The 14396-nt window shown below is 59.0% G+C and overlaps 1 protein-coding gene and 1 long non-coding RNA gene across 2 annotated transcripts in view; one reads left to right on the top strand and one right to left on the bottom strand.

Moving 5' to 3' along the window:
- LOC126029691 (uncharacterized) overlaps positions 1–14396 on the top strand; it is a 126240-nt gene that overhangs the window by 66669 nt on the left and 45175 nt on the right. The window lies entirely within an intron of this gene.
- Positions 478–13418, bottom strand: MAP2K2 (mitogen-activated protein kinase kinase 2). Its single transcript, XM_049787983.1, has 11 exons — positions 13113–13418; positions 10662–10872; positions 7936–8082; positions 5098–5175; positions 4770–4821; positions 4528–4652; positions 4201–4414; positions 2358–2422; positions 2195–2256; positions 1258–1303; positions 478–699 (listed from the first exon to the last, which is right to left on the bottom strand). The coding sequence occupies exons 1-11, from the start codon at positions 13202–13204 to the stop codon at positions 589–591; spliced, it is 1203 nt and encodes a 400-aa protein (XP_049643940.1). The 5' UTR covers positions 13205–13418; the 3' UTR covers positions 478–588.

Genomic DNA, 14396 nt, shown 5'->3' with positions numbered 1-14396 from the left:
ACAGGAGCCTGTAGGGAGGAGCCTTGAGGAAGTGTCAGGGTTGGGGGACTCCAAGGTGGCTTTTGGGATGGTGGAAAGGCTGGACAGAAGCGGGGGTTGGTGGGGTGTACACAGAGGGCCGGGTTGGACACTTGGGGTACAGGTTCCACTTGGGGTTCACCGAGGGGCCCTGCCTCCAGGTGGCCTCCTCTCCTTGGGCTTTTGGCTGCAACCAAAGGGGCCCTGGCTCTGGGGTCCCTCCTGCTGTGCCCAGAGAAGGAGAGAGGTGGGGTACAGGACAGAGGACCCCTCACCACTGGCCCAGCATTGCCTTAGGGTATGAAGGGACAGGCAATGTGATGGGGATGTGTGTGGGGAGATACCCCCATGTCTGTTTACAGGGCCCCAGGACTGGGGATACAGGGACTGGGAGTGTTCCAGGGTGGGGGTGTCCCCCACTCCTCCCACAAAATGCATGAGACAAAGAAGCACCACACGTTGTTCTTTCTCTCCCTGTTGGGGGTCAGGGTTCTGAGGTGAAGGGCACGGTGCCCCGGCAGGAGGGGTGAGTGTCTGGTGGGTTCGGGGGTTCCCGGCCGGCCGGGGGCGTCACACGGCGGTGCGGGTGGGCGTGCTTGGCTGGTTCAACCGCAGTGTCTTGCACAGCCAGCCCGCGAAGTTCACCTCCTCCACCTCGGAGCGTTTGATGAAGGCATGATTCTGCAAGGGACAGAGCAGGGATGAGTGGGTTACGGGGTCCCCAGATACCTGGGCCAGGAGTGGGAGACACAGTCTGGAGAGCTCTCCTCTCTTTGGGTGACCCCGTGGAGTATGTGTAGGGGAAATCTGGGGGGGGGGGGGCAAGTTTCTAGAGAGGACTAGAAATTTCTGGAAAGGACGGGAAATTTCTAGAGAGGATTAGAAATTTCTAGAAAGGACAAGAGGCCTGCACTGGCCTTGACAAAGGGGAACAGGGAGGGAGAGGGGGCCTTCCAGGAAGGGTGCTGACAGTGGGGCCCTGCTGAGGAAGAAGGGAGGCGGTTCCCCTTGACCAGCTGTTTCTGAACAGTGTCCAGCATAATGAAGCTGGGGATCTGGGAGAAGACCCCACGAACAATGGTGAGGGGCTACTTCCTGTCTGGACACCCTTCATCCCATGTGTATGTGGATCTGACAACAACACACAGGCAAGAGTGCTGAGACCCGGAGGATGGGTGTGTACCCCCATACATACCCCAGAACTGACTCTAGGTTCCTCTAGGCCCCCTTGTCACTCACCATCAGCATCTTCAGATCCGCTCGCTCCGCTGGGTTCTTGATTAGGCTGTGGGGATCCATCAGGGGAGGGAAAGGGGTGGGGAAGACAGGCTGTGAGCATTGGGGAAGTGCCCAGAGCTGAAGCCCTGCACCCCATTTGGAATCTTCACGGGATCTTGCATTTAAGGTGACAGTGGGGAGTCACTTTTCTTTGGGGGGCCAGGGGAGACTCCCAACAAGAGGTGGCTGGGACCTGTGGGCCTGGAAGGGGTGGGGAGAGGGCAAGGGTTTTGGGGATCAGGCGAGGCCAGTAGCACCCCAAGAACCACTCAGTGCCTTCAGGACCAGATAGCAGGGAGGGCACTGGCTTTGCATCCCCATGACCCAGTTCAATCCCAGGCACCCCGTGTGGTTCCCTGACAGAGTCAGGAGTCAATTCTCTGCACCCGCAGGTGTAGGCCCCAACCCAAGCACCCAAATTTTATAAATCATAAACAAAATACGTAACATGGGGCTGGGGCACAACAGGGAGGGCATTTCCCCTGCCAGCAGCCGAACCGGGTTTGATTCCCAGAATTCCATAAGGTCCCCTGAGAGCCTGATGAGAGGAGTAACCTGAGTGCCAACAGGCATAGCCCCCAAACAAACAAACAAAAACCCAGCATGGTTTCAGCACAGAAGATGTTTTGGGGGGGTTGGGGGGTGGGGGGTGGAGGGTGAGCACAGGGCAGCCACCGCACAAGCCCCTCCAAAGAGATCTCTTTGCACATATACTCCAAATATGAAAATAAAACCCAAGAGCTGCTCTGAGCAAGGACCGTGGACAAACCAGGGGAGGGCTAGAGATACAGTGGGGGGGGGGGGCGCCGCCCTAGGAACAGGCTCGAGAGGACACCTGTGCACCTCCCAGCCCGGCCCCCTCCCAGCCCGGCCCCCTCCCAGCCCAGCCCCCCCTTACCATTTATTTACAAACTCCTGAAAATCCTGTGTGAAAACGCCCGTGGGCAGCTTGGGTGGCGGCTGCAGGAGGAAAGGGGGACAGATGGTCAGGGCTGGGGAAGCCCCAGATTCCAGGCTGGGGCACAAGCAGGTATCTGAGACCCCCCCCCCCCCAGACCCACCTCATTGACGATATAGTCCAGCAGCTCGAAGATGGCCATGGCCGGGCGGCTGTCCATGCCGTGCCCTGGGGACATGGGGCAAGAAGCCAGTCACCCCCTACCGTCACCCCCACCGCACCGCCCAGCGCCCTGGCCCCACCCCCTTCCTTCCCGGCTCCAGGAGGGGACTGCAGCAGGCAAGGACGGCAGTGACCTTGGCGGCAGCACTCGGGGGTGACCCCTGCCCTACACCGCCCGCCCATGGGCTGCAGCTGGACTTTCGCCTCCTGCCCCCACCACAGGGGCACGGGCAGGGGAGGGGCCGGCTGTCTGGCCTCACCCCAGGAAGGTGAGGGGCTAGAGAAGAAAGAAGGCAAGAAGCCGGGACAGGCATGGCAGAGGGAGGGAGACAGAGACGACAAAGATACAGACACAGACACACACACAATACACATATACAGACACGCACAAATCTATATAGACACAACATATACAGACACACACATACAATACACATATACAGACACATGCAAAACACACATACAGATGTACACACATACAAACACAAACAGGTATATACATATATATACACACATACAATATAAACAGAGATACACATACATAGATAACAAAAATACACAGATACTTTCACACAGAGACACACAACTCCAAGACACAGCTGCTGATAAACAGACATGCCCTTAGCCAAGTATGTGGGGGCTGCCTGATACCACATGGCCCCCCATTTAACACACATTTCCCAGGAACAAAATCGGACACCTGGCCCACCCCTCCCCCAGAATGGCTCCTCTGCAGACAGAAAGTGGGTTTGTGGGGCCTGGGAGAGGAACTGTGGGGGTCCTGGGGCTTTTTTTTTTTTTTTTTGGTTTTTGGGCCACACCCATTTGACGCTCAGGGGTTACTCCTGGCTAAGCGCTCAGAAATTGCCCCTGGCTTGGGGGGACCATATGGGACGCTGGGGGATCGAACCTCGGTCCGTTCCTTGGCTAGCGCTTACAAGGCAGACACCTTATCTCTAGCGCCACCTTCCCTCCCGGCCCAGTCCTGGGGCTTTTTGGGGTGCCCAAAAGTTCTGGAAGGAGGTGCCCTGCTGTCAAGCATCTGCAGCCCTGTCCACACAGTCTGGGGAGGCATCTCTGGTGCTTCTGACTCACACCCTCACACCCGTGGATGGACGGGGGAGGGAGCCCAAGGGCCAGGTTTCTCGTTCCTGGACACCCCCTACCGGGCTCGTGACCCCCCCAATGGGCTCCTAGAGTTAGCTGCTTCCCTGGTGCCAGGGAGCCCTCATGGGAGCTGTATGAACACCTGAGTTCTCGGGGAGCCCAGCCTGCTGCTGCCACCAGCTCCCAGCCTGGCCCACCCCCCCATACTGGACTGTTTGTGGGGGGAAGAAGGAGGAGGAGGCAGGGACAGGGGTGTGAAGTGAAAAGCCACCTGAGAATAGTCTGAGTCACACTTGCTGCTGAGTGACACCCCCCCCAGTAACCCCCCACCTACACAGGATGCCAGAACCAGAGTCCAGGCAGGGGGCACAAGGGTGTCCAGGCAGGATAAAGAAGGTGTCCAGGCCAGACTGACACTGTGTGGGGGCTGCCACACACAACCCCCCCCATCGCGTAGTCTGGCACAGGGGTGACTTTCTAGATCCTTCCAGCTGGCAGCAACAGGTGCGCAGTGGCCACCCGTCTGAGCTGGGCCCACCCCGGGGTGGGAGAACAGGTGGGGACGGAGGGGTGGCAGCTGCAATTTCCAGGCCCGGTTCTATTCTTTTTTGGGGGGTGGAGTGGGGGAGACACACACACACACACACACACACACACTCTCCCATCCCAGACCATACCGCTGATGGGGCGCCCGGGGGGCCGTGGGCGGGGCGACACGCTGTGGGGCTCGGGGTCCACACCATCGCCCACGGGCCGCCCGAACACGGCCTCCAGCTCCTTGGCGTCGGGCGGCGGGATGGGGTAGCGGCCCAGGGCCAGCTCCACCAGCGACAGCCCCATGCTCCAGATATCAGACTGCACCGAATAGTGGGTGCCCTGCAGGCGCTCGGGCTGCAGGAATGGGGGGACACAGGAACACACAAGGGGCGGTGGAGGAACCATCCGAGCGTCCTCCCCCACACCCCTACCCCAAAACCCAGGGAGGGCTCAGGACGGAGCCTCACCGACATGTAAGAGCGCGTCCCCACAAACGAGTTGGCCATGGAGTCGATGAGCTGCCCGCTCACCCCAAAGTCACAGAGCTTGATCTCGCCCCGGGAGTTCACCAGAATGTTGGAGGGCTTCACGTCTGGGGGACGGAAGAGGAGCAAGAGGTCACGGGGATTGAGGGCTGCCCGGGAGTGGAGGGAAGGTCCCCCCACAGGTGCGCCCCATCTCTGGTGCCCTCCTCCCTCAATGTCCTCACCTCGGTGCATAATCTGGTGCTTCTCCCGGAGGTAAGCCAAACCCCGCAGGACCTGGGGGAGGGACAAGCACAGGGTGCGGTGGGGGGTGTGGTCAGGGGGTGGGGGCCTCCAGAAGTTGACATAGGCTGGCTGGTACTGACCACAAAGATGGCACCCACCACCTGGTCCAGAATCTGAGGATCCCCCAACCTCCAGGTCACCCCAAATCTGACACCTCAGAATCAGAGAAGTCCCACAACATCTACAGCCACACTCACCCTGATGCTGAGCCCACCAGGATTTCTGAGGAGCCCCCCACATCCCCTCATGCCCACGGCCGACACTCACCGCGATGCTGACCTTCCCCAGAATCTCCTCTGGGATCCGCTTGGCCTCTTTAAGCACCTGGTCCAGGGAGCCCCCATCCTAGGAGGGGGGGTGCAGTGGGCTGAGCTGGGGCCAGGAGGGTACCCCCACCCCCAGCTAACACCCACCACTGAAGCAGCAGTGGAGGAAGCAGAAAGGAAGAGGCCCAGGGTGCCAGGGGGCGGGGAAACAGGGAAACCTGGCGCTGGTGCCCTCTGGGGTTACCATGGCAGCAGCGAGCAGTTTTTTTGGGGGGGGAGAGTGAAGTGCCAGGCTCGGCCTGCCCGCAGCTGCCAGGGTGCGGGGAAAGGGGAGAGGCCCTTCAGGTGCCCCCCCCATTCCCTGCCCCACCCGGGCGTGACCCCACCCCCACCTGAGCTAACACCAGGAGGAAGATTCTTGCTCAAGGTCGCTGGGGTAAAGCAGGTGATGGGAACAGGGTGTGTAGGAGGGAGGAACCCCAGTATTCGGGTCACTCAACTAGAGAACCCCCTCTAGGCCCAGGCATGGAGGATAGGTGGGGGTTCCCCTTGGGGGCCAGGGCAGTCAGGCACAGAGGGAGAGTCAGCAACCTTGAGCTGGGTGCCACCCACCCTATCAGCAGCCTCGAGTTCTCATTGCACTCACAGGGTGCTGGGAAGGACGTCTTGCCTTATAGGCAGCTGACCTGTGTTCGATCCCTGGCATCCCATAGGATCGCCTGAGCCCAGAGTCAGGAATCAGCCCTCAGTGCCACTGGGTGTGACTTCCTGGCTCCCACAGCAGAAAAACTGATTTTGTTTGTTTTTTAGGTCACAACCTGCGGTGCTCAGGGGTTACTCCTGGCTCTGCACTCAGAAATCACTCCTAGCAAGCACGGGGACCATATGGGATGCCAGGATTTGAACCATCGTCCATCCTGGGTTGGCCACTTGCAAGGCAAACACCCTACCACCCTGCTAATTCTCCGGCCAAAAACTAATATTTTTTTTACATATTGGTCTTTATAGTTATGGGGTCATGCCAAAGCAGTTCCCCAGGGGGAACTGGGGATTGGCTGCAGACAAGGAAAGTGTTTGGTCCCAGTGTTCTCTCCCCATGGCTGCATCATCCACATGACCACCCCATTGCTAATAGGGGGGACTGCTCAGGCCTGATGTTCAGGGGCTCTGGGTGACCCTTGATCTGGATGCACAGTCCCCACACTTCTGAGTGTTAGGGGCACTTCTGGGAGGGGTCCACATGGTGTTGAAATGTCCACATGGCTGTGCTCTGCCATGTCATACACTGCTCCCCAAACAAAGATAATTCATTTTTTGTTATTTTGGGGAGGGGCACACCCAGCAATGCTTGGGGAACCATAAAGGATGCTAGGGATTGAATCCAGAGCAGCCAAGTGCAAAGCACTTACCCTCCCCGCTGGGCACTCGCAGTGTGTCTGGCATCCCTCGTGGGGTCACTGTGGGGGCCTGTGTGGGAATCTGGGGTGCAGGTTGGATCTGAGAGCCGGAGATGCCACAGAGGTGCAGGGGTGATAAAGAGCCCAAAAGGCCTGCTTGCTCACCAGCTCAAGTGTGAGGGTGGGGGGGAACAGTTCAGTGGGGTGACATGATGTGGCCAGGAAGTAGGGGGTGGGGTGTTGCTGGGTCATTCAGGCCCTTCACTTCCTCTGGGGCAAGACCCTACACTTCCATTTTGCCCGAGGTGGTCCTTGAACTCATTGCAAGTCAAAGCACCACTGGGGCAAATCTGGATTAGACCCCCCAATTCCAATAGGGTCCCCAAGCAAGCAAGGAGTGAACCCTGAGTGTAGAGCCAGATGTTAGCCCCGAGCATTACCAGGTGTGGCCCCAAAACCAAACCCCCAAAAATACCCCCCAAAAAAACTAAAAAAAAAAAAAAAAAAAAAAAAGGATCCCCTACCTGGGAGACAGCTGAGTTCCCCCGCATCCCCTTAAAATTACAGACACATTCTTATAGCCAGAGCCCAAGAACCCCCAAGGTAGCCAGGTAGGGGTAGGCCCCCAGGAGAAGTGGCCCCAACCAACTTCCTGGTTTTCACCAATAGCAGCCCAAGTCCAACAGTGATCTCACCCTGCAGAGCTCGGGGCTCACTCCTGGGTCAGTGGGATACCTTGTGCCAAGCTGTGTGCAAAGCAAACGTCCTCCCTATTGGGCTCTCTGTGATTTTGCCCCCATTGTTTGCAACGTCTATGTTTTGGGGAACCCCGATCCTCCCTGTGCATACACAGTGGATGCCTCTGGCACCCACCTCATAGAGGTGCCTGATGTGGGGGGAGCTGTTCCCCACAAATGCGAGAAAAAATGGCACCTCCATGGGCCCACATGGTTCAGGGGTGCAGATGAGAATGTTACACATGTGGGGAGGCGAAATGCCCCCCATCAAAGACAAGAAGGCTCCAGACATCTCTGGACTAGGAAAGGGGACATCACCCATCGGGCCGAGGAGCCCCTGTTGGGGGGGGCGGGGGAAGGCTCTTGTGCAAATCTCCTTCCTGCCTGTTTTACCCTTGGGGGCCCTGGTGGTATGTTGGTTGACCTGCAGCTGCCTAGCTAATTTTGCAAGAGCCCCAAACTGGGGTCCCTGTCCTCTTGCGCGCCCAAACCATTTCCTCTCTGCCCGACCCCTTTGCCTTTATTTCGGGGCCACCCAGGACAACAATGCTCACCCAGGGGCTAATTCCTGGATCTGGGATGTCGGCTATGGAAGTCAGGTTCAGGTTGGGCTTGTGCAAGGCCAGCAACGTTTCCCACTCTGCTATCACTGGGAGAGAGTGACTGCGTTTGGGGGGGTAGTGGGGATAGGGGTGGAGCACCCACCATGTGCTCCATGCAGATGCTGATCTCGCCGTCGCTGTAGAAGGCGCCGTAGAAGCCCACGATGTAGGGCGAGTTGCACTCATGCAAGACCTGCAGCTCCCGGATAATCTGGTTGCGCACAGCGGGCTTGATCTCCAGGTGGATCAGCTGCGGGCAGGATGTGTGTGTGTGGGGTGGAGGAACCTCCCCACTGACCCCCCCCAACCCTCAGGGGGAAGCAAGAGCCCCTGTCCATGCACCAGCCGGGCAGCAAGGGGCTGCCATGCTCCAGTCCCGAGTAGCCTCTGCTGGACCTGGGGACCAGCACAGGCCATGACTGGGAACCCAGCCCTGCGCCCCGGCTTCTCCCCAGTTCTGGGAAGGGAGTGGGAGGCGGCCACAGGGAGCGAGTGAGCAAGTGTGCGTGACCTGGGAGACCGGGCCAGTCCGCCCAGCCATCTGCCTGCCTACCTGCCTGCCTGCGCTCCTGGAACCGGTCCCGGGGCCTCCCCGGCGGGTCCTACTGGTTCCCTGCACGTCTTACTGGTTTGGAATAATCCCCCGCCACCCCCCCCCCCATCCCCAGAGCACAGGGGGTGTCAGCCCAAGGGTGGGCGGGCAGACTCGGGCCCTGGAGCCTCCAGGCTCACAGACAGGAAATCCAGCCCCGTGCCCGGGAATTCAGAACCAGGGGCCCAGGCTGGAGACTGCTGTTCCTCACTGAATTTTTTTTTTTTTTGGTTTTTGGGCCACACCCGGCGGTGCTCAGGGGTTACTCCTGGCAGAAATAGCTCCTGGCAGGCACAGGGGACCATATGGGACACCGGGATTCGAACCAACCACCTTAGGTCCTGGATCGGCTGATTGCAAGGCAAACACCGCTGTGCTATCTCTCCGGGCCCTCCTCACTGAATTATTATTATTATTATTATTATTATTATTATTATTATTATTATTATTATTATTATTTTCTGCCACACCTGGCTGTGCTCAGGGCTGATTTCTAGTTCTGCACTCAGGGATCACTTCTGGCAGTGCTCAGGGGGACCCTAGGGGATGCTGGGAATCGAACCCGGGTTGGCATCTTGCAAGAAAAACACCCTCCTTGCTGTGCTATCACTCTGGCTCTCCTCGCCCCATATTTTTGCTTTTGGGTCACACCCAGCGGTGCTCAGAAATCACTCCTCCCAGGCTCAGGGAAACTATGGGATGCTGGGGTTTGAATTGGGGTCCGTCCTGTGTTGGCCATGTGCAAGGCAAATGCCTTACTGCTCTGCTATTGCTCTGGTTCCTTCCTCACCCCATTCTCTCTCTCTTTTTTTTTTTGGTTTTTGGGCCATACCCAGTGAAGCTCAGGGGTTACTCCTGGAGTCGCTCCTGGCTTGGGGGACCATATGGGACACCGGGGGATTGAACCTCGATTCGTCCTAAGCTAGCGCTGGCAAGGTAGACACCTTACCTCTAGCACCATCACACTGGTATCCTCAACCCATTCTTTTTTTTTTTTTTTTGGTTTTTGGGCCACACTCGGCAGTGCTCAGGGGTTACTCCTGGCTGTCTGCTCAGAAATAGCTCCTGGCAGGCACGGGGGACCATATGGGACACCGGGATTCGAACCAACCACCTTTGGTCCTGGATTAGCTGCTTGCAAGGCAAACGCCACTGTGCTATCTCTCCGGGCCCATCACCCCATTCCTAAAGTCACTACCTACCAGAGGTCAAAGAACCCCAAGAGAGAAGGGCAGGAGTCAGGACTGGGAAGAAGGGACCCTTCCCTAGAACTCCACCACCTGCAGGGACCTTAATCTCTGCCCCCCACCCCACGCCTAACTTCCTGGATCCTGCTTGGCATGCACAAGCACATGAGCACTCAGAGACCACCCCCACCACCACCCCCATTCCATTTCAGGCACCTTTCAAGCAGCTCTCAGGTCTCCCCTTTCTAGCCCCTCCCCATGCCGGATAGACTGCAGCCGGGTGGTTTCCAGGGCAGCAGGGACAAGGGACAGAAATAGAAAATGGGCGGCTGGTGTGGGGGGTGGGGCTCCATGTACTCAGGCTACCCCCCATTCACACATCCAGCCATCAGGGGAAGGGGGCCAGGTCTGGAGATCTGGGAACCCCTGGAAGCTTCTATGGGGGGGGACAGAGTATGCACAGCTGTTTACTGCCCCTGCCCCCATCCAACCACTACCTCCTGTTAGCAGTTGACCCCCCCCACATTTAGCGGGGAAAGACTGTCTGGAGGCAAAGGAAACAACATTGGGGAGGTGTTGCTGAGTTTTTGCTGATTTTTGGAGTACCACTGGGTCGAATCAAGGTAGAATCAGTCCCCCTCCTGCCTGAAGTTAATTTGGGGTGGGGGGAGTCATTTCACAAAGAAGTCAGCCTATGGGGCTGGAGAGAGGAGAGCAGGGAGGTCATCTGTCTTGCAGGCAGAGGATGTGGGTTTGATCCTGGGCATCCCTTAGGGTGCTCCAAGCACCGCCAGTTGTGAGTCCTGAGCATAGAGCCAGGAGTCAGCCCTGAGTCAGCCCTGAACACTGACTGATATGGCCAAAAACCCAAAAACCAAAAAACAAGCAAATGCAAACAAACAACTTCCCCCCCAGAGAAACAACTAAAAACCAGCCTATGAGCAGCCCCGAGAGGGTGACCTTGGCCAATCTGCTGAGGTCCTGAGGGAAAAGGGGGGCATGGCTGAGCCCCAGCAGCCAATCGGAGTGCAGAGGCCGGGTGCCTCTTACCTTCCTGGCCATGATGAGCCCCGAGGGTCGGTGCTGGACCTTGGTGACCACCCCACCGTTGCCGGCCCCCAGCTCCGAGATCTTCTCAAAGTCGTCATCCTTGAGCTCCCCGACCTTTGCCTTCTGGGTGAGGAAAGCTTCCAGCCGCTTCTTCTGCTGCTCGTCCAGCTCGAGCTCCTCGAGCTTCTTCTGGAGGTCCACCAAGTTGGCTCTGCGACACCCACGGGGGGGCCAGCGTCAGGGGGGGGCTGAGCCTGGGGCACCCCCCAGCAGGGAGCAGAGATGTGGGGGCTGGGCAGGGAGCTGAGTAGAGGGAGAGACCTTAGGATGGCTCCAGGGTTGCAGCCCACAGACCACCCCCCTCCTGGAGCCTTGAGGAGGACAGACAGGGGGAAGAGGGGAGGTCAGACAGGGGTGTAGGGATGAGGACAGGTGGGGGAGGAGGTGAGATGGGGTAAGGAGGGAGGTCAGACAGCAGTGCAGGAGGTCAGGACAGGTTGGGGGGGGGGTCAGACAGGGATGAGGGAGGAGATCAGATGGGTTGGGGGTAGGGGGAGGTCAGAGTGGAGTTCAGGGAGATCAGAAAGGGGTTTGCATTGAACAAACTGGGGAGCCCGTTGGCATGCAGGCGGCTCAGGCTTATTCTGAGGGACTGAGGAAAGAGCCTTCTCAGTGGGGTGCGGCCCTGACACCATGGGGTACCCAATGGGGAAGCGCCAGAGGAATTAAAGGCCCTAGTGGAAGGGCGGGGCCCTTACCTAAGCTCTGGGGAAGAGCCTGGCGATACCGTAAGTACCATAGGAGCCGCGCACCTGCACCGGGCACCAGGTTAGAGACCAGGGGTGTGGGGGGGGGGGCTGGGGGGGTTCACGGCCTTTCAGGGGGCTGTTCTCCCTCACCCCTGGGCTGAGAATAGTTAGGTGGGGAGATCTGAGAGAGCTCCTGGCGCTTAGGGTCCCACCTACAATTAAAGCTCCCTAGCAGCAGCCTTCAAAGGCCAGATGAAGGCTAGTGGGGCCCCAGGGGGTCTGGGAATGAAAGCAAAGACCAGGAACCCACAAACACATGCGGCTTCAGGGGTGCAGCGGCTCTGAGGAGCCTGCGAACCCCGTGCGGATTTCCCCATACGCATTGACACGCAGGGTGGTGAAGCCCTGAACAGGGCTGCAGGCAAACGCGGAAGTGGGGTGTGGGGGGGCTAAGGCCAAGGGCCACCTCACAGAGCAGATCCAAGCAGGGGTTGCTGCAGTGAAGGGAGACTGGGGTTACCCTAGTCCCACCTGACTTGCAAACAACCTACAGAGAAACGTAAAGGGGTGCAAGGCCTAGGCGAAAGGCTTCAAAGTGAGGGTGCAGGGCCTGAGCTGCGGCTGGGGAAGGCAGCAGGGGTGGGGGGCTCTGGCAGATGAAAGGGGGGGTACAGGTGGTTCAGTCTCTGGAAGGGGCCCATTGTCCCACAAACTCAATCCCTCCTGGAGGGCAAAAGGCATCTCTCTTGGGGGTGGTGTCTCAGCTTTGGGAGATGGGGCTCCCTCCAAAAGAGAAGAAAGTGGAGGAGCACTGACCAGGTAGAAAAGGGGTTCTGGGGAAAATTAGGAGATCCCCCCAACGTCCCACACTGAGCTGACTGACAGCTGTCAGCTCCCAACTCCAGGGACCCCCAGAGACCAATTCTGGGGGTGCAAGGGTCACCCCAACATGAATTCCCATGCACGATTCCGCCACTATCAACAGCTCCCTTCAGTGCTGTGCGCCCCCCCAAAAAAAAAAACAAGGTGGCGTTGGCCTCTGGGTCTCCAAATACCCCTGAGGTGTTGCCAGCCAGTTCATTTTGAACACCTCTGCTCAGGGACAATCAGGGGCGCGGGGTTCCCCCCATCTTCCCTCTTGGCTGTCACCTCTACTCCCCCCTCCCATACTGCCAGTCGCCCACAATCTCTTGGCCTCCCCCCTACGAACCTCAACACCTTGAACCCTGAGACTCCCCTGTCTCCCCCTCCTGCAAAATTCCCAATCCATGCCTCGAGGACCCCAACCTTGCTCCAGGGAGCCCCAAGACCTCTGGGCCCATCTCAGGAGCCCCTCCCCAGAGACCCCCCCCTAGAACTAACCTGCCCCACCGCACCCCTTTTCCTGGAGGAACCCCTCCCTTCAGTCGTGTCTGTCCTTGGATGTCAAACTCGCCTCTACCCCCACCCCCCACTGGCTGGCAGGACACCCCCAGATCGCGCCATCCCGGTTGCCCAATGGGGGCCACGCCCCGTTTCCTTCCTCCAGGGACCTCCCTGCACCCCATTCTCTGCTCCAGGACCCCCCCAGTTTCCCCGTCACCATGCCCGCACCTCGCCCCCAAGGTGCCTCTGCTCCCCACCAATGCAGGGGACCCCCCCTGACCCCCCACCCCCAGAAGGATCACTGGGGGTCTCGCACCCCAAACCCGGCCCCGCTCACTCAGAGGCTCCCTCGCTGGTGGGGGACGGGCCCTCGGCGATGGCGGGGTTGATGGTGAGCGCCGGCAGCACCGGCTTCCTCCGGGCCAGCATCGGGGCTCCGCGGGGCCGGGGGGCGCCTCCAGCCGGGGCCCATAGGGGGCGGGCCGGGAGCGAGCGGCAGGCCGAGCCCGGGGCGCTGCAGCAGCCGAGGCGGGCGCCGGAGCACGGGAGACCGAGGATCCCGGGAGGCGCCGAGCCGAGGCCGGTGCAAGGTTGACGTTGCAGCGGGGAGCGGAGCCCGGGACGCCGCCGAGCACCCGGGAGGGGAGGGGAGGGGACGGAGCGCCGAGATCGCGCGCGCCGCTCTCGCGAGACTCGCACGGCACTCGCCACGCCCCCCTCGGGCTTTGACGCGCACGCGCACGAGCTCCCCGGCTGGGAAAAGGGGCGGAGTCGGGCAGCGAGAGGAGCCCCCCCGCGCAGGCGCACTGGCTCCGCTGGCTGCGTGCGCGTGCGCGGTGGAGTCCAAAGAGCCAACCCCTTTGACAGTGACGCTATGGGGCCGGCTGCAAAGGCGACTGGGAGGCTGCAAAGAGGAGGAGGGTGACAGGCGTGGGCAGGTGGGTGGGTGGGTGGGCAGTGGAGTTGGCCAGAGCCCTGGGAATGCCACACGGGGATGGATACAGATTAGCAATGAAATATAATAAAATAAAAATGAAATAAAATAATAAATAAAATATAATTTTCCCTAAAGGGGCCAGAGAGACAGCATTTGCCTTGCATGCAGAAACACGGTGGTTCGAATCCCGGCATCCCATATGGTCCTCCCCAAGCCTGCCAGGAGCGATTTCTGAGCCTAGAGCCAGGAGGAACCCCTAAATGCTGCCTGCCAGGTGTGACCCCCCCCCAATTTTATTTCTCTGAAGTTGGGAAGGTCAGTGCCAAGGCATCTTATTTCTTCACTGATGGCTGGAGCCAGAGCACAAGCAGGAGGGCTTTTTGACTTGCACACGACCGATCGGGTTCCATTCCTGCGATCCCATAAGGTGGACTGAGCCTGTCAGGAGTAACTTCTGGACTCAGAGCCAGGAGAAACCCCTGAGCGCCGCCGGGTGTGGCCCAAAAACTTAAATAAATAGAATGATGCCCTCTACTTTCAGGAAAGGTCCTTCTAACATCTCTACTGCAGATATTCACCACGTAGCATTTTCCTTTTTAACTATCCAAGTGCACAGTTCAGCCTCATGACATCCATTGGCAGGGTCCAGCGACCCTCTCCCTCGACATGCATCTCTTCCCCACA

This window comes from Suncus etruscus, chromosome 15, assembly GCF_024139225.1.
Source record: "Suncus etruscus isolate mSunEtr1 chromosome 15, mSunEtr1.pri.cur, whole genome shotgun sequence".
Classification (NCBI taxonomy): Eukaryota; Metazoa; Chordata; class Mammalia; order Eulipotyphla; family Soricidae; genus Suncus; species Suncus etruscus.
This window is presented reverse-complemented; position numbering and strand designations above follow the sequence as displayed.

Bases quoted from the DNA above. Each gene is read 5' to 3' on its own strand.
- MAP2K2 (XM_049787983.1), bottom strand. From the start codon at position 13,204: ATGCTGGCCCGGAGGAAGCCGGTGCTGCCGGCGCTCACCATCAACCCC. The intron at 8,083-10,661 runs GTAAGAGGCACC...TCCTGCCCGCAG, and splicing joins GGCTCATCATGGCCAGGAAG to CTGATCCACCTGGAGATCAA. The intron at 700-1,257 runs GTGAGTGACAAG...TGTCCCTTGCAG, and splicing joins CGGATCTGAAGATGCTGATG to AATCATGCCTTCATCAAACG.